Source organism: Protopterus annectens, chromosome 11.part0, assembly GCF_019279795.1.
Source record: "Protopterus annectens isolate FY-2018-M chromosome 11.part0, PAN1.0, whole genome shotgun sequence".
Taxonomy (NCBI): Eukaryota; Metazoa; Chordata; order Ceratodontiformes; family Protopteridae; genus Protopterus; species Protopterus annectens.
Window position 1 is genome coordinate 1,266,341,549 of NC_056745.1, and position 26,749 is coordinate 1,266,368,297.

The window sequence follows — 26,749 nt, forward strand, 5'->3', positions numbered from 1 at the left end:
TAAAGCATGGTATGAGGTATAACCTGGTAGTGCTGGGGTGCTTTCGGGAGCCTTGAACTAGGTTTCTGTTACTGCACAGATATCGATGTTCTTCATGCTAAGGAGAGTTTTGAGTGCGTGCATCTTGAGCATTAGACTTCTGGCTTCGAGTAGCATTACTCTTAGTTTCTTATCCCTTGTGATACCTATGGAGGTGGGTTTGTCTTTTGAGCCTTGCCTAAAAAAGGCACTATGGGGGTGGCAAGAGCCTTTGCCAATATCTGAAAGCCCAGGGGTGACAGGTGCAAGCCGTCCCTAGTGAAGCATCGTGCCTTGTCGAGCATGTCATCCCAGGCTGACAGGCATTGGATCCCCTTTGAATGACACCAATACTTAAGCCAATTGTTGAAATTGAGCATCTTGTCTTCATATTGTAGCATCATTCTTGGTGAGGGTAAGATGCTACTCAAGGTCAGGGTCATACCGGCTTGGGCTACATGCTCAGAGAGCTCCTCTGTCTCTTTTCATGTAGTCAAGGGAGGTACGTCTCGGGTCATTCACACCAGCATGGACCATGACTGAGTCATATTTGTACTTGCCTTGGAGTGACCTGAGTGCTTGTGTTATGTGGCGGATCCTAGCGCCCAACAGGCAGCTCACTGTGACCTTCTCCTTGTTCAGCCTGGTGAGCGGGACGTCAGTGTGCCTGACAATAGTCACCTATTACAAGTGTATCAGGTGTGTTGTTTAGCCTTAAGGGCTGTGACTGTTCAGCACACTGGCTTTGTGAGGTATGTGTTGCACGTGTTTTGTTTTGGGGTAGCGGTTGCTTGGGTATCTGCTTTGGAGGTCTCTGCTCCTTAGGCAGATTTTTATTTAGAGCCTCTGAGTATGTTTTTGTGTGTTTATGTGTTTGGTTTGCTGTCGTGGTAGGTCTATGTGACCCTGGAATTGTAGTGAGTGTGGTTTCCTTCTCCTCCTGACTGGTTACGCCAATACTGAGTTGAGAGAGCTTAGCCTCCAGCTTGGCTATATGGTTGCATCTCTCACATGTGTTGGAATTTGTTGGGAGGAGGAGAGGGTTGTCTGTGTACATGAGGCAGTTGTAACATTGCCTCAAGATTCCCAGATTTACCAGCTGGACCGGAGAGGAGATTGACAACTGACCTTTGGACATGCTAGAATAGTATTGGGAATTCCTTTATAATTGAAAAAAAGGGCCAATGGTGAACAAGGTACTCAAGGGGAGTTTGTGAGGGTGTAGTGCTTTTAATTTTTTAGTGCTGACTTATATAATTGCTTTAGTGAGCAAGTGCCAGGCTTTAGAGTAGGAATAGGGTGTTTATTATGAGAACTAGATCAGTTCTAAGGGAAAAAGTGCAGAGCAGACTTTGTGGAGCCGAGAATGGTTTAAACCCAATTAAGCAGAGCTGCCCGGTGCTGCGCTATGCCCAAATCGCGCCAAAGCGGGTTTTATACAGGGGGACTTGAAAGAGCTAGAAATTGGCCCAAAACGGCCAATAGACTACCAGATTATTGTGCTGGGAACACTCCTCCAGGGATAGATAGGCTGCTCTAAGCTCCCCACTGCCACTGATGAACAAAGAAGCCTCCTTTTATCCAAGAAAGGAAATGGGCAATACAGGAACTTTCCAAAAGTCCAGAATACAGCAAAGCCTGTATTTGGACTACTCTAGGTCAGGAAAGACGGGAAACGAGGATAATTTTTTTTTTTTTTTTTTTGCAACAGACAGCAGGAAAATGCAATAAATATGTAACACAGGCTAGCGCACTTGAGTGTGTAACCTCTACAGGTGAATGCAACAAACAGGACAAACTTTAAAAGTGCAGGTGCAAAAACAACTTTAAACAGTTTAAAACAGTTCAAGAAGCAGAAATACTTGCAGTTTAGCTAGATTGGACAGTCGCCCAGGTAGTAGCAGGAAAAAAACACTTTTATCAGGTTAGCAGTCACTCTTTTAGCCTCTCTGCTGCTAGCACCACTCTGCAGGACCACGAGGAGCTTGGCTGAGTTGTAACAAGCGCAAAAACCGGGCCAAAGCGGGTTTTATACAGGGGGACTTGAAAGAGCTAGAAATTGGCCCAAAACAGCCAATAGACTACCAGATTCTTGTGCTGGGAACACTCCTCCAGGGATAGATAGGCTGCTCTATGCTCCCCACTGCCACTGGTGAACAAAGAAGCCTCCTTTTATCCAAGAAAGGAAATGGGCAACACAGGAACTCAAAAGATTTGTTTTTCACGAGTAACTTTGCTTCTCCTACATAATTATCTGATGTCGTTCATGCATATGGATTCAAAAAGTTGAAGTACAGGGTGCAGGGGGGGGGGATTGTACACACTTGACTTTTTACACACAACCACATTGTCAGTAATATATTCATTATTCATGACAAAACTGAAATTCAGTTTCTTAATATAAAGCTTAAAATCTAACAATGTTTTATCAACCTGGGTGTTTCGTGTTGGCACAAAATTGAGCGCCTTTTCAAATAAATTGGCCCATTCATTAGTTACCTGGTGACTGCTCAAGTTGTAGATTTTAAAAGTCATGATGCTCATTATAAACAATATTTGAATGTTCTTCATCTGATAAAGTGGTGTTGTCAAGGATGTTATAGTTTAATGCCATCTCATAACCCCCCCCCCCTTGAAAGCCAGTCCCTTGATTGTGGCCATTCCAGTAAGTCCTCTGATGTGGCCAACTGTTGTTGGAATCCTGCTTCCTCTGGTTCCGTATCCTCTCTGATCTCCTGAGAGGTACTCCTAAAGGGACCGTTTCGTTACTAGTGTTCTGGATGTTCTTCGTGTTTCACTGTTGCAGTCATTACATTTTAGGGTTATTTGCTTGCAGGTAGCCCTCAGTCGGCCTGATTATCAAAGTCTTGGGTCCTGCATCGGTTGCGGTCTCATCTTCCATGACATCAGGTAGTCAGGGGTATAAAGCATGCAGCCGACACCATTACATCAGCCTTTCTTGCTGTGCGGTGCCCGAAGCAGAAGCAGTTCGCTGGTTGGCCGACTCCTGAAATTTTCATTTTCGAGTTTCAGAACCGAAGTCTTCAAAAAAGCTGAGTACCCCATTGTGGATCCTTTTTCTTGCTCTAAACAGATGTCAGTAAAAGTTAACAATTGCATTTCTTGTGGAAAGAAAATACCTCATAAAGATTTTCATTCGTACTGCATTCCTTGCTTAGTCCCAGACCATGACGTCCCTCGCTGTTGGTTTTGTGCCTTATTCAATCCTCAGACTATTTGTCGTCTGTTCATTTTTGCTTCAAACTACTTCATTACTTGGTTTAATTGTCCAGAAATGGCTTTGGTTAAGCCATCCAACTACCGACATTCCGAAAAAATGTAAAGATAAAGACAGAGACAGACCGCATAGGTCCAAAGCTGCCAACGACTCTTACGTTAAGATAGTCGCCAGTTCGCCAGTACTCAGTGAGGCACTTTCGCAGCCCCAGATACCCGCTACTTCAGATTCACAGGCCTCTGCTGAGACCCATTCGGAGTCCAGTATGCCGCAAGATGCTTCTTTGACTATGGATCCTGTAGATGTCTCTACCTTGGATGGGTCTGGAGCCGCTGTGCAGGCATCGGCTTCTGAGGGGTGTATTCAGGCCTATGGACTTGCATATCAAACCAATGCTGTGTTCTTCTTCAAGGCCTAAAACTCTTATCCACGCCTAAAAAACCGACATCCAAACCGCATGGTCAGGCCCATATGCCTAAAAAACAAATGATAGTAATGGCTGAAGACCTTATTACTCTAATTAGGGGAAGCCACCTTTCTCCCTTTAAGAGACCTATAACTGATTTTCCTTCTGAGTCTTCTGAAATTTCTGTTTCTTCTGATGACCAGGATTTGCCCTTATCTACCTATGTGGATTCTGATGCAGAGGACTCCATACCCTCTGCTTCCCCTCCAGAAGATTTTTCTTTTGGTGAAACTGCGCACTCTTAGGGCGCATTTCCGCTGGGAAAGCCAGGATTACTCTGACTCCCAAAAGAGGCTTAGGGAATTCTTACTCCTACTTCAACACAGGCCTTTAGCTATCCCTCCTGCACTGAACACTGTAGATGATGCTTTCTTGGAATCTCTCCTGGCACCAGACACTCTACCTCCAGCTCCCAGGAAACCTGACCAGTATTACAGAGTACCTGACTCTCTCAAGTTCCTCTTTAAGAATCCCACTGCGGACCAAGAGACCATTTCTCAGGGACCCAAAGGCATCAAGGCCACTACTGCCCAAAACCCTACCCCCTCTGATAGAGATTCCAGGGCCCTGGACAGATGGGGTAAGAAGGTATACACTTCTGCTACTTTAGCCATTAGGGCCTTAAACTGCCAGTTTCATATGTTGAAGTATCAGCAGCATCTTGCTGGATTACTTAAACAGAATATGATGTTGATTCTTGATTGTGCTGAAAATAAAGAATTACAGGATTTAATGCATTCTGCTGAACAAGTTGATTAACATATTTTGCAGTGTGGTTTTGACTCCTTAAAGGCATCTTGCAGGGCTGCTTTCACTGTGTCTGTTCTTAGAAGGCATGCTTGGCTTAAGGAGCAAACTTTGTCAGATCATGTTAAAGCTAAATTACTGGATGCCCTCTCAAACCAAGACCAACTATTTGGCATCAAAGCAGAAGTGGTACTTAAAAAGATGGAGGAAAAAGCTAAATCTATGCAAACTGTTAGATTTCCTGCGAGTACAGCCTCCCAGATTTAGTAGGCATTGGCCTTCTAAGAATTGGTCCTTTTCTGTCTCTTCCTTGCCTTCTCCGTCCAAACCCAGGAACAGCAGACCACCTAGGCTACAGTCTGAAGGTACTCACAAGCCTAAGCAGTGGGGGACTCCCACTTCCAAAGCTAGAAGTAGTTAGACACCCCCCTGTGGTAAACTGTCACAATGACTTGACCTTAAACCTTCCAAGCCCTGCTCAACTGACTGCTCCTTTAGGGGGAAAGATCGCCCTGCATGCAGAAAACTGGGAACTCATTACCAAAGACAAATGGGTTTTAAACATAGTTTCCCAAGGATACAGATTCCACTTCCACACCTTACCAACCCCAAACGGTTAGCCAGACCTACCTCCAAATCAATGTGCAGAGGCTCAACAGCAGGTTCTCTCTCTTCTAAGTATCAGGGCTATTCAACCTGTCCCAGAAGAGGAATTGGGGACAAGATTTTTACTCAAGACTTTTCCTGGTACCAGAAAAGACAACTCTTGGCATACTATCTTGGACCTGGCTATCCTAAACACCTTCTTGGTAATCCCAAAATTCAAAATACTAACTCTCCATCAGCTGCTTCCCATACTAGGCAAAAATGCCTGGTTGTCAACATTGGACTTTAAAGACGCTTACCTGCACATCCCAATAAGGGAATCTTGCAGAAAATACCTAAGCTTCAGAGCAGGCTACATGCATTATCAGTTCTCTGCACTGCCCTTTGGCTTATCTACTGCGTCCAGAGTATTCACAAAGTGCCTAGCTCCAGTCATTGCATTCTGCAGGCAAATAAATATTCAGATATACCCATACCTTGATGATTGTTTAATTCAGGCAGAAAGGCAGGACATTCTATTAAATCATCTGGCATTTGTAAAGAAACTGCTAACCTCACTGGGGTACACCATAAACGAAAAGAAATCCCATCTAGTACCATGCCAACAAATTGCATTCCTGGGAGCAAGCTTGAATACAACTTTCCAGATGGCCAACCTCACGCCAGAGAAGCAAGTTTATTTGACAGCCTACTTCAAACTACTGGCCACAAAAACCCAGCTATCTGCAAGGAAAATACTGCAAGCCCTGTGGTTCATGGCCTCTTGCATTCTACTAATTCCATATGCAAGACTGCATATGAAGAAACTACAATGGTATGTAAAAAGACTATGGTTCCAACATTCTCAGGACCTGGAATCAATGATTCCTATAATTCCTTGTATAACTACAGAGTTCCTTTGGTGGGCAGAGGCCTGCCACCACAACAAGGGACTGCCATTCACTTTACCCCCTGCCGCCCAAACCCTAACAACAGACGCATCAGACTATACATGGGTGGCTCACTTGGCAGGGCAGTGCATTCAGGGCAAATGGTACCAGAGTCAAATGCACCTACATATCAATCAAAAATAAATGTTAGCTGTACAGAATTCTCTGACAGCCTACAAGGACCACATTCTTCCAGGGCAGTTATTGGTAAAGACGGACAGCACCATAAACAAGCAGGGGGGAACCCACTCATACCCTCTCTGCAGACTAGCCATGGCTCTGTGGAACACAGCCTTGAGCTACCAAGTGCACCTACAAGCTCAATTCCTGCCAGCCAAGCTAAATTCACTAGCAGATGACCTAAGCAGACATCTCATGGACCCACTCGAGTGGAAACTGGAACCAAAGATATTCATCATTTTGAGGAACAAATGGGGAGCCCAGAGATGGACCGGTTTGCCTCCCCTCAGAACTACCAGTCGGACAAATTCTGCACAAGGACTCCCCACAGACAAGCTTGGAAAGTGGGTGCCCTGTCCTTCACCTGGGAAAGCCTCTCAGTTTATGCCTTTCCCCCCTCTGCCTCTCCTCTTGAAAGTTCTACTAAAGATCAAACAGAACAAACCAAGGACAATACTCATTGCACCAGACTGGCCACGCCAACACTGTTACCCCCTCTTGCGCAGTATGTCACTGCTGGAACTATGGCACCTGCCTCAGACCCCTTCCCTGCTGTCCAAGCAGGAGAGACAGATTCTGCACCCCCAGCTTCAAACCCTGAACCTAGCAGCCTGGTTAATTACTTGAGTTCTCCAATGCCACCCCTCAGCAAGCAAGTGCTGGATGTCATCTTGGAGGCAAGGAGGCCTAGTACTAGAAAATCCTATGCTGAAAAGTGGAAAAGATTCTGTTCCTGGATCCAGACTCAGGGGATGGGCACAACAGTGCCCAGTTTACCGCATATTCTTCAATACTTAACAGAGATGCTTCACAAGACCCTTTCCTTCTCTTGTATTAAAATTCATGCCTCAGCCATTACAGCACATTATAATACTGAGCCACCCCTCTTCTCTCATCCCCTGCTGAAACAATTCCTCAGAGAGGCCAAAAATTGATGACCACCCAGGAGAGCACCTACTCCAGCCTGGGACCTTAACTTTGTATTGGAAAAGCTCACTCTACCTCCTTTTGAGCCAGCTGCAATTGCAGAGTTGAAATTTCTTTCTTGGAAAACAGCCTTCCTTCTAGCCATCACTTCCACAAGAAGGGTGTCTGAATTACAGGCCCTTCATCATCTTTCATGAGGACAGGGTGTCCCTCAGGGCCAATCCTTCCTTTGTGCCCAAGGTGGTATCCATTGTGGCCCTTAATCAGTCCATTCATTTGCCAACCTTCTTCTCTAATCCACAGAACAAAGGAGAATGAATACTGCATTCCTTGGTTGTGCACAGACAACTCAGATTTTATGTGGACAGGACTAAGCCTCTCAGGAAATCTGAACAGCTGCTAGTTGCCTTTGCTGCAGGGGCAGAGGGGAAGGTCATTTCAAAGCAAACCATTTCTAAGTGGATAGGCCATTGCATTAATTTCATCCTGATCCTGGTAGATTTGAACTGATTTATGGATTCTAGAAAGCTCATGATGCCAGAAGTGTAGTCACATCTGCCCTTATTTAACAGGCATGACTGGTTCTGTGCCTTGGACATGCAGGATGATTAATCCATTTTACCAAAATCCCCTTGTGTTCAGTTGCCTTCCTCTTGCTTCGTGTTTGTATAGGGGCAGGGTGTTCTGCAACACTGACAACCTGGCTTGAACTACTGATATGGGAAGCTGAATAGGCAGCCACGGGTGTTGGCTTAAACAGCTGATGAACAGCTTGGCTACATTAGGAAAGGGCATGGGATTTTTATGGCACTTTGCTGCTCTGTGGTGGAAGCTGGAAATCAGCATTAGTGCCCAATAAATGTGTGTTTGGGGGGAGCACTGATGTTTAAATAAAGAACAGGGTTGCAGAGTGGAGTGAGTATAAAAGTTTGTCATGTAGTGTGGAAGTGGTAGAAGCAATGAGTGAGGAGAAGAAAGGGTTAGGGGAAAGAAAGAGGTAATTACCTGAAAATGGAAAGGGATTTGAACAACAGCTGGCATTTACAAAGAATTACTAACAGGTGAGGTGAAGGTTAGTATAAGAAGAATCAGGGAATTTAAATGTGAGATTGAAGAAAGGTGCCAATTGGTGCAGGGGAGAATGAGAGAAAGAGTGAGAAATTTGCAGAACATTAGATAAAGCAGTACAAATTTGGGACCATCAGATGACAACAGTACATAGGCAATCTTCTGTACCTAGAAGACTGTGTACGGATGGTTGGAGGGTAAGAAGAACGATCAGGATTGCTTGTAGGTCAGAGGGGCAGCGATGTTGCTGGCAGACCACAGTGACTGGAGGTTAGAGAGTAGTGGGAAGAGATTTTTAAGAAACTGTTCACTGTTGCAGTCTTCTTTACTAAAGGAATTCCCTGCCAAGGGTAACCAAATATCTGGCCAGTGTACCAAAGCCTTAGGTTTTTCTAGATGTTGTACATCACATGTATGCTCCCCTTTTCAAGGTGTGGGGCAAGTATGTAGGGACATAACGTACCTCAGAAATGAATAGCCCCAGGAGAAAAAACAGTCCTAGGATGCAGGAGGAACATGTGCATCCAGAAGTAGACAAGGAAAAGAATAGGGGGAGAAGGGAATGAGCAAATACTGTGATAATGAAGAGAAGGAAATCCACTGTTATGGTAAGAGTTTACACAACTATACGATGTCCTTCCATATCAGTGTTGTAAATTCAGTACTAAAGGGAGAGTATAAAAGCTCAGGAGGAAACTTGTGATGAGGAGAAGGCCCAGAAGAACCCCTCAAGAACACCATGTAGGATAGCTCTGGCAAAGCCAGCTTTTGCTCTGGAAAAAGCATCTACTTTGTAATGCTGAGTAAAGGTATGGACAGAGGAAATCCATGTAGTAAAGAATACTGCAACATTGAAGAGAAGGACAGCTACTGTTATGGTAAGATTATACACAACTGTACTTTTTTGGACCTTTGTGGTAAGGTGATCCTTGAAGTAGAGAGAATAGAGTCATAAGGGTGCTGACAGGCTTAGTGAGATGCATTACAAAAATATGTAAAATAGTGTGAGATTTAGGTAAAGCCAGCGGGACAAATGTTCAGAAGAAATAGTCTGGCAGCAATAAGGCCAGAAATGATCATGAGCAGGTATAGGGTGAAAGTAGGAAAGGGTGAAATAATGGTAAGCATTGTGATGTGGCAGTCGCATAGGCTTTGAATTAAGCAGGAATGATAAAGTGGTAAAGCGGGGCTAGAGATTTTAAATCCACCTGTATCGCAGCAATAAGGAACAGTGGTAGACATAAGCAGTGCATGGGCAGAATTAGTTAATATCTTTTATGTACTAGATAGTAAGACATTATAAACAAAAATTTGCCATAGTGGGTGGAATGATAGGGAGTCTGAGAGTGTGTGATATCGGGTAGATAAATTTGCAGTGCGTAAACAAATGCTGTTGCCTCTTCTTGGTAAAGCAGGGAACTGTTATACTGACACTTGCATGTTAAGTGAAAATAAAACAAAAACGTAAAAAGTTCTGAAATGTATATTAAGTGGAAATAAAAGAAAAAATATAAGAAGTAATTTTTCTGCAGTGTCATTTCCTCCTAAGAAAAAGATAAGAGAAATAGGAAACATTTTTACAGGGGAGCAGCCTTCTGCCAGCACACTCTTCCCCTATGACTTGATTATAGTAACACCAAAGTTGTCCTGGCCCTAAATTGCAATAATAAAGTTAAGGGGATGTGGTAGTGCAGGGAAGCTTGTCTTTTACAGGCACAGATGCATCCAGACTGTATTATTGATGTGTTGTGTAGTCTCATATCACTTAATTTCAATTCCAGTTTTACCAAGCTTTCATTTTGTACTGTGTGTTTCACTAGCATGGTGTGCTCTAATACACTTTTAGCACGTTATATAGTGTTGCCTGCCTTCATAGAGGAAAAATCTTGATGACCAGTATTAGTTGCAAGCAGTGTATTAATAGGATGTTCATCGTGTTTCACTGCTGCAGTCATTACACGTGGGTTATCCTGCCGTCAGGCGGTCCCGCAGTCGCCAGAGTTCCAAAGTCTTGGTCCAGCGTCGGTTGCTTTCGCCTTTTCCCTTACGTCAGTGCGCCAGGGGTATATAAGATGCAGCCGACGCCATTTTCTTCAGTCTTTCGTGCCGTGAGGTGCCCGAAGCAAAAGCAGTTCGCAAGAGAAGGTCGGCCGACTCCTGAGATTTTCAATTCGAATTTCAGAACCGAAGTCTTGGGGAAAAAGTCGGGGAAACTTTTTCTTGTCTCAAACCGATGTCAGTAAAAGTTAATAATTGTATTTCTTGTGGGAAGCAAATACCTCATAAGGATTTTTATTCTTACTGTATTCCATGCCTAGGCCCAGACCACGATGTCACTAGTTGTCGGTTTTGTGCTAGATTTAACAAATGCACTATTAAACGTCGGTTTGACTTTGTTCGCCATTACTTTGGCCGAAGGTTCAATTATACCATGCCATTCTAACAGCCGACATCCGGAATACACAAAAAATGCAAAGACAAGGATAAGGACAGGCATCTGAGGCCCAAAACTGACGATGAAGTCTCTTCTAGGGCAGTCACCGGTTCGCAGGTTCTCAGTGAGGCGCTTTCGCAGCCCCTGACACCCGCTACCTCAGAGCCGCAGGCCGCCTCCGACTCCCACGTGGAGATGTCTAGGTCTCTGGAAACTCAAGGTATTGGGCCTACGGAAACTAACCCCTCAGATGGGTCTGGAGCTGCTGAGCAGGCATTGGCTTCTGAGGGTGTTTTCAGACCTTCACAACTTACCATTAAATCTACAGCCAAGTCTAAAACTCCATTAAAGACAAAGAAGCAAGTACAGCATTCACCTGGACAGGCCTCCATGCCTAAAAAACAGATGCTTAAAATGGCCAAAGACTTAATTACTCTGATCAGGGGTTCCCATCCCCCTCCAGATAAAAGGCTTAGGCACGATACAGACTATGATTCCTCTGACCAGGTTTCCATTTCTTCTGATTCCTCTTCAGACCAGGGATACTCTTTACCCCCCTATGAGGACTGTGATGCTGAAGAATCAATTCCTTCAGCCTCTCCTCCTGAGGAATACTCTTTTGGGGAAACTTTACATAGCATGAGGGAGCATTTCCATTGGGAGGGCCAGGATTACTCAGAATCCAAGAAAAGGCTCAGAGACTTTCTTTTATTGCCTCAGCACAGGCCCCTTGCTATTCCGCCAGTGTTAGATGTTGTGGATGATGTGTTCTCTGAATCCAGTTTAAATCCTGATTCTTTGCCCCCTGCTCCAGTCAAGCCAGACAGGTACTGCAGAGTCCCTGACTCTCACAAATTTCTTTATAAAAACCCTGTTGCTGACCCAGAAACTATTTCCCAGGGTTCCAAAGGGTAAAGGCTTCCACAGCTAAAAATCCAGTTCCCTCTGACAGGGATTCTAGAGCATTAGACAGATGGGGGAAGAAAGTTTACACTTCTGCATCTTTAGCAGTGAGGGCTTTAAATTGCCAGTTTCACATGCTTAAATACCAACAATATTTAATGTCTCTGTTAAAACAGAAAATGCTTACAAGTTCAGAACATCCTGACATAATGAAATGCAGGATTTATTGCATGCGGCTGAACAAGTGGGGAAAACATACTCTGCAATGTGGTTTTGATTCATTAGAGGCTTCTTGTAGAGCAGCAGTTACAGGATCTGTGATACGAAGACATGCTTGGTTAAAAGAACAATGTTTACCTGATCATGTTAAGGCAAAATTATAGGATGCTGCTTTACAGCAGGATATTTTATTTGGTGTTAAGGCAAAAGAGGTATTAAAGAAAATGGAGGATAAGACAAAATCTATGCAACAGTGAAGGATTTCTTACAGGTAGAGCCACCTCGATTTAGCAGAAATTGGCCCTTCAAAAATTGGTCCTTTCCAGTGTCAGACAGACCACAAAGAGGCAGATACAGACGCACAAGAGGCAGATCTCAGCCCCAAGGCTCTTACAGACCATGACAGTGGAGTGCTTCAACCCCAAAAGGAGGGGAAGGCAAGTCACAACCTTATAGGAAACAGTCCCAATGACTTCCCCCTTCAAATGCCAAGCACTTACCTTTTGGAAGCTCCTTTAGGGGGAAAACTAGCACGTTTTTCACAAAATTGGCATATAATCACCCAAGACAAATGGGTTCTGAATATTGTGTCTCAAGGTTACAGGTTCCACTTTCACACTCTACCAAGGCTAAAAGGAATGCCAGACCTGCAACCAAATCAGTGGGCAAAGGCACATAAACAAATTACAGCCCTCGTGGACATGAGAGCTATTCAAAAAGTGCCACAACAGGAACAAGGACAAGGATTTTACTCAAGACTTTTCCTGGTCCCCAGAAAGGACAAAGCCTGGAGACCCATACTGGACCTGTCTACTCTAAATACTTACCTGGATGTTCCGAAATTCAAAATGTTGACTCTTCAGCATCTTCTTCCCATGCTGGGCAAGAAGGCTTCGGTTGTTACTTTGGACCTCAAAGAGGCATACCTGCATGTCCCTGTCAGACAGAATTGCAGAAGATACCTCAGATTCATAGCTGGTTCAGTGCATTACCAATTCTCTGCACTGCCCTTTGGCTTATCTACTGCGCCCAGGGTCTTCACAAAATGCCTGGCACCAGTAATTGTATTTTGTAGACAAAAAGGAATTCAAATATATCCATACTTGGACGACTGCCTTATTCAAGAAGAGAGCAAGGATATTCTTCTAAAGCATCTGCCGTTTGTAAAAAGATTGCTAATTTCCCTAGGGTACACAGTAAACGAAAAGAAGTCAAAACTAGTGCCCTCACAAGAGATAATATTCCTGACTGCCAGCTTAAATACAACGGCCCAGATGGCTTATCTCACGCCAGATAAGCAAAGACAACGGACTCCGTACTTTCAATTGATGGCAACAAAAACCCAACTCCCTGCAAGAAAAATTCTGCAGGCCTTGGGGTTCATGGCATCCTGCATACTACTAATACCATATGCCAGACTGCATAGGAAATTACAATGGTACCTAAAAAGTGTTTGGACTCAACACTGTCACAGTTTGGAAGCAGTAATACCACTTATTCCCTGCCTACAACAGGAGTTTCGATGGTGGGCACAAGCATGTCACCTCAACAAGGGACAGCTGTTCACTCTACCCACAGCCAGGCAAACACTAACAACAGATGCTTCGGATTACGCCTGGGGAGCACACATGGCAGGAAAATGTATTCAGGGCAAGTGGGCCGCAGACCAAATGCATCTTCACATCAATCAAAAAGAGATGCTAGCTGTACAAAATGCCCTAACAGCTTTCAAGGACCTTCTGCATCCAGGACAACTATTACTAAAAACTGACAACACCACAGTTATGTGGTACATAAACAAGCAAGGGGGCACTCATTCTTATCCCCTCTGCAGGCAAGCCATGACCTTGTGGAACACAGCTCTAACCTATCAAGTTCATCTGCAAGCACAGTTCCTGCCAGGAAAGAAAAATACTCTGGCAGATGACTTAAGCAGAAACATCATGGATCCTCACGAGTGGAAATTAAATCCACAAGTATTCAGCATGATAACACAAAAATGGGAGAGCCCAGACATAGATCTTTTTGCTTCCCCAACGAATTGCCAACTACAGAAATTCTGCACAAGGACTCACCACACACAAGCATGGAAAGTGGATGCTCTCTCTTTCAACTGGAAAAGCCTAAAAGTTTATGCCTTCTCACCACTACCTCTCCTTTCAAAGGTACTCCTAAAAGCCAGACAAGAAAAAACAAAAATTATCCTGATTACCCCAGAATGGGCACGCCAGCACTGGTACCCAATCTTAAAAGAACTTAGCTCAAGGCCCACCATGGATTTTACCTCAAATTCCGCATCTTCTGACTCAGCAAAACAATCAGATCCTGCACAGCCAGCTCAAAGCCTTAAACCTGGCTGCATGGCAGATTCCTTAGTCAAGCAGACAACACCTCTCTCTAAAGCTGTTATGGATGTCATTTTGGAGGCCAAGAGGCCTGGCACCAGGAAATCCTATTTGGAAAAGTGGAACCAGCCTCAGAGCTTTGACCCTCTTGTCCCAAATATTCCTCAGATATTACAATACTTAACTGAGATGCTGGACAAAGGCCTATCCTTTTCATCCATTAAGATCCACGCCTCTGCCACCTCGGCTCATTACAACACAGATCCTCCTATTTTCTCTCATCCATTGCTAAAACAGTACCTCAGAGGGGCTAAAAACATAAGACCGCCCCGGAGAGCACCAACACCAACTTGGGACCTCAATTTTGGCTTGGAAAAACTAACTTTACCTCGTTTTGAGTCAGCCAATTCAGCAGAATTAAAATATGTGTCATGGAAAACTGCTCTACTTCTGGCAATAACCTCAGCACGAAGAGTCTCAGAGCTACAGGCACTAATGGCAGTGGAGCCTTTCATCATTTTTCATCAAGACAGGGTTTCTTTAAGAACAAACCCTTCATTTATGCCAAAGGTGGTCTCCAGTGTGGCTCTTAACCAAACTATTCACTTGCCAACTTTTTATCCAAATCCCCAAAATAAAGGGGAGAGACTTCTGCATTCATTGGACATACACAGACAGCTACGTTTTTACTTGGACAAAACAAAAGCTTTCAAGAAAACTGAGCAATTGTTTGTAGCATATGCTGCAGGATGACAGGGAAAGGCTATTTCAAAGCAGACCATTTCTAAGTGGATAGGACACTGTGTCGGTTTCTGCTACACACAGCATGGGAAAACTGTACCTAGCAACATTAGGCCACATTCCACCAGGGCAACAGCCACTTCAACTGCCTACCTTAGAGGAGTACCTACCAAAGATAATCCTGGAGCCTGCAACTTGGAGTTCAGTGCACACCTTTACCAAACATTATTACTTGCCTCTTTATTCTAAATCCTGAGCTGGCTTTGCCACTGCAGTGCTGCAGGGCCTCATAGCCACCCCAAATCCTCTATAGAACCAGCCAACCTACCTCAGCTTTGGGATTCAACCCAAGTGTAATGACTGCAGCAGTGAAACACGATGAACATAGCACAGTTTTGTACCTACCATAAATGTAGATGTTCGAGTGTATTCACTGCTGCAGTCCAGGTTGCCCTCCCTCCATCCCCTCTTTTTTAGCTGGGACTTATCTATACCTTTCTACCCTATACTACCTATGTGGTGTATTTACTGGTAACTGAAGGTTTTGGTTTTACCTTTTATGTATGTTTTATTAGCAATATGTATTGCCTACCTATTTGGGGGCACCTGACATCTGGGGCAAGAAAAACTGAAGAAAATGGCATCGGCTGCATCTTATATACCCCTGGTGCACTGACGTCAGGGAAAAGGCAACAGCAACCGACGCCGGACCAAGACTTTGGAACTCTGGCCGACTGTGAGACCGCCTGATGGCAGGATAACCCAAGTGTAATGACTGCAGCAGTGAATGCACTCGAACATCTACATTTATGGTAGGTACAAAACTGTACTTTTTATTACATGTTGTGAACACGTGACTGTTGTCTCGGTATGTAGCTGTTGTTTGCTGCTAGGATGTTCTCTGAATGTTTGCGTAAACTGATTTTCTAATAAGTTATTTGTCATGCTTACCAGTTTTATGAACTATATTAATGTTATTAATATTAATTGCACATACCGCAAACAAGTCTTGTACACTGTAAATTGACTTAATGTTACTTGTTTTAGGTTGTGCCTTTGCTCAATTCAAGACAAAAGAAGCAGCACAGAAGTGCATTGAGTCATCCCTGGATGAATCCGAAGTAAGAGTCTCATCTCACTTCACTTTTTACACTGAAGTAGGAAGTTATCAAAACATTTCTTGAAATTTTTATTTTTTTTATTTTTAGTACTATGATTTGAAACACAGGAGGGCAGAGAGAAACTCAAATTAAAATTGTTTGAGAAGTGATGCATTTTGTCTGCATTTTCATGCTGCAAACGGCTGCCATGTCGTCCACCATTCAGCACAGTCCATTTTAGGAGCACTCTGTCTTGCCTAAGTGTTCTGATCAAGATAGATTTTTCTCATGACTTGTCAAAACCAGCCCTCCTTGGCAGCAAAGTACCCTGTCTTCAAGCAAAGCTGCTTTTACATCTGTGTGCTGGACTGGGCCTAAGTCACCCTATGTACTTCCACATTCACGTCTTCCATCTGTTGTCTACTGTTTGCTGTGTAGCCTATATTTTATTGCTTCTGAGGCCTTTAAGATCATCTTATAGTCACACCAGATTTTGTTTGTATTAAATCTTACTCCACTGACTGTTGTGGAGCCTGGCTTTATTCATATGCAATGCAGGTATCATTTGATGTGCTCCTGCATGGCAGTTATATTCAGAATATATTCCCTGGCCAAATTGCCATTGGTCAGTGTGACTTCTGCCTCGAGATTTACCTAAAAGCATGCCTTGGTCATAGTTGAGTAATCAGCCTGCAAAAAGTAACTTTATTAAATAAAACTGCATTAACATTTTGGTTTAACTGCCAAGCAGTGACATCTCTAGTCCTGTTGGACTGTAGTGCACCTGACTTCATAAGTAATGATCAAGTATTTGTCTGTGCATCAGGCAGAGAGGACTGTGCAATTTGTGTTTGCAGTATGTAGTCCCACACCAGTGGCACAATTTGCAGTCTGCTAAAGGATGCAAGTGCTAGCACATATTGCATGCTTGTAAAGAACAAAAGTCAAAGTAAACTTTATTGTCATTCACACCCACACACAGTGCGAGTTAGATGAACTTACATTGCTTCAGTTCCAAGTGCATATATTACATACAACTACAGAGATTAACAAGGACATATAACAGTACAGTAGCCTATACATACACTAAGCAAGACTGAGAATATCTGAGGTACCTCTGTAACACTACTAGCAGCCTTCATCAAATATTGCACATATACAGAATATGATGAATAGCACAAGTATATTGTACAGAATGTTCAATTACTGCTGATTGCACTTTTAAAACAGCTTTATGTAGGTATTGCACAAGAAAACAGCTGTACTACTGATTGTTCTGGTCACCAGCTGTTGATATGTTGCAAAGTTTAACAGTTTGATAGCATGTGGGAAGAAGCTCCTACTAAACCTGGAGGACTTGCAACTCATAATATGGTATCATCTTTCTGAATATAAACAGGAGAACAGTCCATGTGCAGGATGTGTGTGGTCTCTGATTATTTTTCTGGCTCTGCCAGTATATTATGCTTCATATAGGGCTTGCAAAGCTGCAAGTGGAGTTCCAATGATCTTCTCCGCTACCTTCGCCACCTTCTGTAGGGCCTTTCGGTCCGAGGCTTAGTTCCTGAACCAGATTGTGAGATTACAAGTCAAGGTGCTTTCAGTGGTACCCGTTGAAGGTTTTGAGAACAGAGGAAGGGAGACTATCTTTCCTCAACTTTTGCAAGAAGTGCAGGCATTACTGTTCTTTCTTCACAATGTGGTTAGTATTTGTTGACCATGCTAAGTCCTCAGAAATGTACACACTCAGAAATTTGGTGCTACTCACTCACTCCACTGTTTCCCCTTTAATTACGAGGGGGTGATGTGAGTCCTGATTCTTTCTGAAGTCCGTTGCGTGCTCCTTGGTTTTATTCACGTTTAGGGCCAGGATATTAATATCGAACCAGTTAATGAGGTGGTTCACCTCATCTCTGTAGGCAGTCTCATCTCCAATCCTGATAAGGCCCACTACAGTGATGATCTTGTTCATAGGTTCATAGGTGTGTACTAGGCTAATGGCCCTGGGGCCTTTACAAGCCTAGCCATAGGATTACCCTGGCATAGTGCCAACCGACCTTAGTTCCCAGTGCCTCTGTTGAGTAGAGCCACTGGTGTTATCCCTGGGGTGAATTTTCTGTTTCCCATCCACTCATCAAGATTTCTCTTGGAGATGGTCAGTGAGGTGCTCTGCTTAACATGTATGGGAAGTCTGTTCCATAGCATGGGCAGTCTCTGGGTTATGAACCTGTCCCTCCAGCATGTTCTGTTAATTGTGGTAATGAGGTTGAGGTCTCTGTAGCGTGTGGTGCGGAGGGATTGGAATTTCTTTAGATGTAGCATTTCTAACAGACCTGGGTCAGACATGGCTTTGTAAGTCAAGCAGAGATCGCCTCTAAGTAGGCTCTACGAGACAGAGAATAGTTGGCGTTTTTTGAGTCTGTCCATATAGGACAAGTGGTTAAGGCCTATGATCCTCTTTGTGAGGTACTTTTGCAGCCTCTCCAGTTGTTGCAGGTGTCTAGTGAAGTACATGCCAAATGGGGCATTGTACTCAATGATTGGCCTAATGAGGGAAGAGTAGAGGGAGTCTTCCTGGATGCAAAACCCTTAGTGATGAGATGTGCCACATAGAAGGACTTACTGACTACAGTGGCAATGTGGTCAACCTATGTTCCCAGATCTCTTGTAATGCCTTCTGTGTTCAGTGGACTACCATCAATGTGGTAATTCTTGGGAACCAGGTTTTTCCCAAAGGGGATGACGACATATTTTTTGACATTGAGCTTAAGGCCATGGCTCTGACACCAGTCGTTGGTCACAGTGAGGCCATTCTGTAGGATGTCAACATCACTTGGGGAGTTAATAGCTCTCAACTTGCAGTAGTCAGCGAACTTTGTCAGCCAGAGTCCCTTCTTGTTGGGCTGGACTTCAGAGAAGTAGATACCAAACAGGAGAGGACCCAGGACCGAACCCTGTAGGACTCCACCCGTGACTAATCGTCAGTCTGACTTGGAGTCAGCTACTTTCACACTGTGGGTTCCATCTGTGAGCCAGTTTGCAACCCACCTCCACCCGTGACTAATCGTCAGTCTGCCTTGGAGTTAGCTACTTTCACACTGTGGGTTCCATCTATGAGCCAGTTTGCAACCCACCTAGTGATATAGGGGTTGATGCCAAGCTTAGTGAGTTTTTCTATGATTCCTGAGTGGGTAATGGTATCAAAAGCCTTGGGCAGATCAAGGTAGGCTGTATGAACCACCTTGCCTTCATCCACAGCTCTGGTGACTGACTCAAAGAAGTCGAACAAGTTGAGCAGGCATGATCTACCCTTCACAAAACCAAACTGTGTGGGATCCAGAGTTTGGAGATTCCCTATATCATTGTTTATTAGGTCCATGATGATGCGTTCTATAGCTTTGCATATCAGACATGCCAGGCTAATGGGGCAATAGTTCCCAGGGTCTGTATTCGCTCCTCCTTTGTGGAGAGGGATGACTGTAGCATTGCACCATTCGGCAGGGACAAAGCTTGAGGTGAGGCTGTGACTGAACAGGGCACACAGGTGAGGTGCCAGTTCACTCTGTAGTTCATGTAGAACACAACCAAGGATATTGTCAGGTCCCATAGAAGCTGTATTCTTGGCCTTGGACAGTGCTGTTTTAACTTGTGCAGCAGTAATACTGTGTGCCTGACAATCTACTAGTATTGTGATTGTTCCTTTGGGGGGTAAAGTTGGCACTGAATCTGAATGCCCAACTGGTGAATCTGGGCATTTTGAGGCAATGTTACAACTGCCTCATGTACACAGACAACCCTCTCTTCATACCACCAAACACTAATATATGCGAGAGATGCAGTTATACAGCCAAACTGGAGGCAAAGCTCTCTCAACCCAAGACTGGAACTGATAGTCAAGAGGAGAAGGAAAATACTTGCAACACACCACCAGTCTCACATAGACCTACTAAACCAACACCAGCAAATAACACACATAAATACATGAAAACATACTCGGAGGCTCTAAATAAAAATCTGCAAAAGCAACAGAGACCTCCAAAGCAGACACCCAAGCAAACTCCACACCCCATCACAAACCATGAAACACATAATTCCCATAATCAGTGTGCCACGCAATCACAGCCCTTAAGGCAAAATAACATACCCAACACAATAGTAAGAGGCGACTCTGTAGTCAGGCATACACTGATGTCCCACTAACTAGGCTGGACAAGGAGAAGGTTACAGTTAGCTGCCTGTTGGGCGTCAGGATCCGCCACGTAACACAAGCACTCGGGTCACTCCAGAACAAGTACAAACATGACTCTGTCATTGCCCTTGTTGGTGTGAATGACCTGAGACGTACCTCCCTGGACTACATGGAAAGAGACATGGAAGAGCTCTCTGATCACGTAGCCCAGTCTGGTATGACCTTGACCCTGAGTAGCATCCTGCCCTCACCAAGAATGATGCCACAGTATAAAGAAAGAAATGATCAATTTCAGCAATTGGCTAAGTTTCTGGTTGTCATTCAAAGGGGATCCAGTATCAGTCCACCTGGGATGACATGCTCGATAAGCCATGTTGCTTTGCAAGAGATGGCTTGCACTGGTCACCCTTAGCCTTTCTAATACTGGCCAAGGCTTTTGCCGTCCCCATGGTGCCTTCTTTAGACAAGGCTCAAAAGACAAACCCAGCACCGTAAGTAGCACAAGTAACCAAAAACTGAGGGTAAAGCTACTCAATGCCAGAAGTCTAAACCTCAACATGCATGCACTCGAGGCACTTCTCAGTATGGAGAACAACGATATCTGTGCAGTAACAGAAACCTGGTTTAAAGCTCCAGAGAGCATCCCAGCACTACCAGGCTATAACTCATACCATACTTTTCAGCCACAGAAACTGGACCGAAAGACAAAAGGTGGGAGTGTATCCATATTCATAAAGGATACCCACACCTCCAGGTTAGTGGCAAAGCACAATGCCTCAGAGATCATCTGTGTGGAACTAACAACAGGTAAAACTGCAATTCTAGCTTGCTTCAGATCACCCACCATGACCCAGGACCCCCATTCCACATTTCTGAAAACACTGGAAACTTTGGAGGTCCTACCAAACGCCCTAATATCCGGTGATTTCAGTTACCCAAACATTAACTGGGAGAACTACTCAAGTACTAACTCCCTTGCCCAACGCTTCCTAGAATTTATAAACTCGAATGCCCTGGATCAGCTGGTCAACACCCCCACCAGAGGTGGCAACATATTGGACCTGGTCATTACCAACATGGGTGTTCTACACCGGAGGTCAAACCCTTGCTGGTTAGATCAGACCATAGACTAATCACTCTGGATATCCACATTCCGCCCCCACCCCCAATCAAGGAAACCACCGTGAAAAACTTTTCAAAAGCAACCTTCACGTTACTTAAGACCGAGGTTGAAAGGTTCACAGCCCCCATGCTAAAAGACAACATTGTCCAAGCTGCTGAATCACTTACAAAGGCACTCTGAGCACCTGCAAGAACACATGGATCGTGCTATCCCAAGTAAAACAAAGACTCACTTCTCCAAGAAAAGGAAACCAGTCTGGTGGACCCCTGCCATAAACAAGCTATACAATAGAAGGAGGAAACTAGTGCAGAAAAGAGTAAAATCCCAAGAAGGAAAGACATCCCTGATCAGTATCAGCAAGAAACTACGATCCCTCATAAAATCATCCAAGGCTAGCTTCGAAATCAAAATTGCCAAGGACTCCAACGATAACCACAAAGCGTTTTTTAGCTATGTCAAGAACCTAAGTGGAAACTGTCAGATCTGCTCTGAGTTAGTGCAGAATGGCACAAAATACACTGAACTGACTGATATTGCCAACATCAGCTTTGGCCAGCTAAGAACTTGGTTATATTCAACTGGACGTATAAGAGAATTTAAGTACCTTTATCTGCACTTTTTTTAAAAAAAATACAGTATTTAATTTGATTTAAACTGTGTTGAAGGAATATTTAACTCAAGTGGCAGTTATTCTGCTCTTTAGTAACTTGAACTGAAACTAGTGTGTTATTTGCTAGTAATTACAGGTGTGGGGGTAGCCACATTCTTTGATTTCCTGTCCTTGCCTTTTTAAGTGGTGCATTGTGAAATTTTTATTGCTTAAAAACCTCAGCTTTGGCCAGCTAAGAACTTGGTTATATTCAACCGGACGTATAAGAGAATTTAAGTACCTTTATCTGCACTTTTTTAAAAAAAAATACAGTATTTAATTTGATTTAAACTGTGTTGAAGGAATATTTAACTCAAGTGGCAGTTATTCTGCTCTTCAGTTATTCCCACCCACCCTCCCTGTTTTTGTTTTGGTGTTAATCTTGGTGGCCTTGAAACTGCCCGCCCCTCAGCCTGCCTCTGGGCCCATCTCATTTGCTCACTCAACTGAGTGCAGTGAGATCATATTCTGATTTCAGGCACTCCTACTGTGTACAAAGAGAGCATCTGGGAAACAGACAAAAAAAAAAATTAAGCTTATTTCCTGCCTTTCCTGTTAAGTGGTATAGACTATTTGTAGGCTTCTGAGCCCCCAGGCCCTTCTGTGTTTGAGGGAAGCCTTCTAGCTTGTTTTTTTTTTCTTATAACTAGCCAGTTTTGTAGTTTCAGCACTCAAATCTGTTTCTTTGATCTCAGCACTTGTTCAGATAAAAAAAAAAAAAAAAAAATTTTATCTGCTTTTACTGTACTTGTGTTACTACCTACTTCATTTTACTTTTGCATCATCTTAAAAATACTCAATTGTATTTATTACTGCTTGGTGTAACTCATTCTAAGCCTTCTGGTTTAAACACTTGGGCTTTGGACCAGTTGTTTTGCACTGAGAGGGTTTGTGGTCTGCACTGTTGTGGCAGAACAGGTAGCTTACATCCTTCTAGGTTGGGAACTGCTGATTGAGGGCTCAGTGTCTGTTATTCTAAAAGTGTATTAATTCTGGTTTAAGCACTTGGGCTTTCAGGCCAGTTATTTTACATTAAGAGGGTTCGTGGTCTGCACTCTTGTGGGTGGAGAGGCTGGACTCTGCCCTTCTGAGCTGGGAATTTCTGGTTAAAGGCTTATAGTGCATGCATATCTGAACTGCTTCTTACCGAAGTTGGTGCGCCTTGTTTGCTGTGGCATAGACTGGATTCGGGCCTGCTGGATCTAGCTTTGTTTGTGTAACTTGAGCACTAATCCAGACATTCTCTAAAGTATTCAATTGTATTTATTACTGCTTGGTTGTAACTTGATTAAAGTGTAGCTAGCATTCTAAGTTTTTTGGATTAAGCACTTGGGCTTCGGACCAGTTGTTTTACATTAGGAAGGTTTGTGGCAAGCACTGTGGTGGCAGGACAGGTAGCTTTCATCCTTCTAAGTTGGGAACTGCTGATTGAGAGCCTAGTGTCCAAGGGTATTAGTTCTGGTTTAGGCACTTGGGCTTCAGGCCAGTTATTTTACATTAAGAAGGTTCGTGGTCTGCACTCTTGTGGGAGAAGAGGCTGGACTCTGCCCTTCTTAGCTGGGAATTTCTGGTTGAGGGTTTATAGTGCCTGAATATTTGAACTGTGTCTTACTGAAATTGGTACACCTTGTTTGCTCTAGCATAGACTAGATCCAGGCCTGCTGAATCTAGCTTTGTTTATGTGCTTGTTGTTTGTTTGCTTGTTATTTCCCTGGAAGCTAATTCCACCTAATACGCGGCTTCTCAGCGCTTCTGTGGATCACTAGTGATATCTGCATTGCTTACTGTACTAGTTCCTTGTTTCACTTGAAAGAAAGTTACTGTTTGTCGTTTTAGCATTTAGTTACTTGTAACACATTGCACTCAAGTTACCTGGCACTTGCTCACTAAAGCAATTATATAAGTCAGCACTAAAAATTAAAAGCACTACACCCTCACTCCCCACTGGCCCTTGTTTTCAATTATTAAGGAATTCCCAATATTATTCTAGCATGTCCAAAGGTCAGTTGTCAATCTCCTCTCGGTCCAGCTGGTGAATCTGGGAATCTTGAGGCAATGTTATAACTGCCTCATGTACACAGACAACCCTCTCCTCCTCCCACATAACACAAATACTTGCGAGAGATGCAGCTATTTAGCCAAACTGGAGGCTGAGCTCTCTCAACTCAGGACTGGCAAGACCAGACAGGAGGAGAAGGCAGCTACACACACCACAAAACCAGCCTCACATAATGCTACCACACCACTGAATCAAACACATAAACACACAAAGACATACTCGGAGGCTCTGAGTAAAATTTACCTAAACAGCAGAGGCCTCCAAAGCAGACACCCAAACAACTGCTACCTCAAGACACCCCACAAGCAACACATAAACCACAAAAGCAGTGTGCAAAGCAGTCACAGCCCTTAAGGCCAAATACAACACCAAACATACTTGTCATAGGTGACTCCATAGTCAGACACACTGACGTCCCACTCACCAGGCTGAACAACGAGAGGGTCACAGTAAGCTGCCTATAGGGCACTAGAATCCGCCACATAACACAAGCACTCTGGTCACTCCACGGTAAGTACAAATATGACACAGTCATTGTCCATGCTGGTGTGAACGACCTGAGACGTACCTCCCTGGACTACATGAAAAGAGACATAGAGGAGCTCTCTGATTATGTAGCCCAGGCAGGTATGACCCTGACCCTGAGCAGTATCCTTCCTTCACCAAGAATGATGCCGCAATATAGAGACAAGATGATCAGCTTTAACAATTGGCTTAATGTCTAGTGTCATTCAAAGGGGATCCAGTGTCTGCCTGGGATGACATGCTTGACAAGCCACGCTGCTTCGCAAGGGACGGCTTGCACCTGTCACCCTGGGATTCCGGATATTGGCTAAGGCTCTTGCCACCCCCATAGTGCCTTTTTTAGGCAAGGCTCAAATTCTAAACCTGCCACCCTAGAAAACAAAAATGGGAAGAAACTGAGGGTAATGCTGCTCAATGCCAAAAGTCTAAATCTCAAAATGCACGCACTCGAGGCCCTTCTCAGTATGGAGAACATCGATGTCTCTGCTGTAACTGAAACCTGGTTCAAGGCTCCTGAGAGCACCCCGGCACTATTAGGTTTTACCTCATATCATGCGTTCCGGCCACAAAACCCGGACCACACCACAAAAGGAGGGGGAGTATCCATATTCATAAAGGATACCCACACCTCCAGGTTGGTGGCAACGCACGAAGCTTCGGAAACCATCCAGGTGCAACTAACCATAGGCAAAACTGCTCTACAAATTGTAGCATGCTACAGGCCACCCTCTCAAACTCAGGAACCCCACACAGCCTTCCTGAAGACACTGGAGGGTATAAATGTATCTCCAAACACCATCATATTGGGTGACTTCAACTACCCGAATATAGACTGGGAACATTACTCAAGCCCTAACTTTCTAGCCCAATGGTTCCTGGAGTTCATAAATTCAGATGCCATGGAACAGCTAGTCATTGTTCCCACGAGAGGAGAAAATATACTAGATCTCATTATCACAAACATGGGGACAAAATGCTCCACACCGGAAGTATATCCCTCATTGGTGAGATCTGATCATAAACTAATCTCACTGGAAATCCACATCCCACCCCCACCCCAAACAAAAAAGACCACAGTGAAGAACTTCTCTAAAGCAAACTTCACACTACTCAAGACTGGTGTGGTATCCTTCAAGGCCCCTGAGCCAGTGGAAACCACAACCCAAGCTGCGGAAGCCCTTACAAATGCCTTCTATGAACACCTCCAGGACTGCATGGATCAGGCAATCCCAAATAAAACCAAGACTCTTTCCACAAAGGGCAAATGTCCAGTCTGGTGGACCCCAGCCATTAACAAACTTTACAATAAGAGGAGAAAGCTATTACATGATAGAACAAAATCCATAAAAGGGAAGTCACCCCTGATCATTATTAGTAAAAAAATACGAGCACTCATAAAATCAACTAAGGCCAATTTTGAGAGAAAAATTGCCATGGATTCAAAGGACAATCATAAGGCCTTTTTCAGCTATGTTAGGAACCTGGGTGGAAATTCCCAGATATGCTGAGAATTAGTCCAAAATGATACAAAAATCACTGAACCCACAGACATTGCCAACATACTGGCAGACAGGTTCAGTGCCAACTTCACCCCCCTCTCCTCCCCCTAAAGGAGAGATAACTATCCCAGCAGAGTGTAGCCTCCCAGACATCTCAAATGCGCAGGTGAAAGCTGCTCTCTCTAAAGCTAAAAACAGCATCAATGGGACCGGATGGTGTCCCCGGCTGTGTGCTACACGAGCTAAATGAGGAATTAAACCTGCACATAAGGCAGCTGTTTAATCTCAGCCTTACCGCAGGATACATGCCCAAGGAGTGGCGTACGGCAACTGTGGTCCCACTCCACAAAGGCGGTGCCTCTACGGACCCTGGTAATTACCGCCCCATAAGCTTAACAAGTCTAGTCTGCAAAGCTATGGAGAGGATCATAATGGAGCTCATAAACAAAGACATAGGGGACTTGCAGACATTGGACCCGACCCAGTTTGGCTTCGTCAAGGGCAGATCATGCCTTTTGAACTTGGTCGACTTCTTCGAAACAGTCACCAAGGCCATTGATGAGGGAAAGGCAGTCCATACAGTCTACCTTGACCTTGCAAAGGCCTTCGACACAATACCCCACTCGGGTATTGTAGAAAAACTTACCAGCTTAAATGTAAACCCATATGTCACAAGATGGGTTGCAAACTGGCTTAAGGACAGAACCCACAGGGTTAGAGTTGCTGGCGCTATGTCAGACTCCAAGCCGGTCACAAGTGGTGTCCCACAGGGCTCGGTCCTTGG

General features: G+C 44.2%; 1 protein-coding gene across 1 annotated transcript in view; it reads left to right on the top strand.

Moving 5' to 3' along the window:
• Positions 1–26,749, top strand: part of RBM28 (RNA binding motif protein 28) — a 1,154,212-nt gene that overhangs the window by 631,458 nt on the left and 496,005 nt on the right. The window contains exon 11 of the mRNA XM_044088621.1: positions 15,869–15,942. Within this exon, the coding sequence (XP_043944556.1) occupies positions 15,869–15,942 (74 nt within the window). The remainder of the gene's footprint in view (positions 1–15,868; positions 15,943–26,749) is intronic.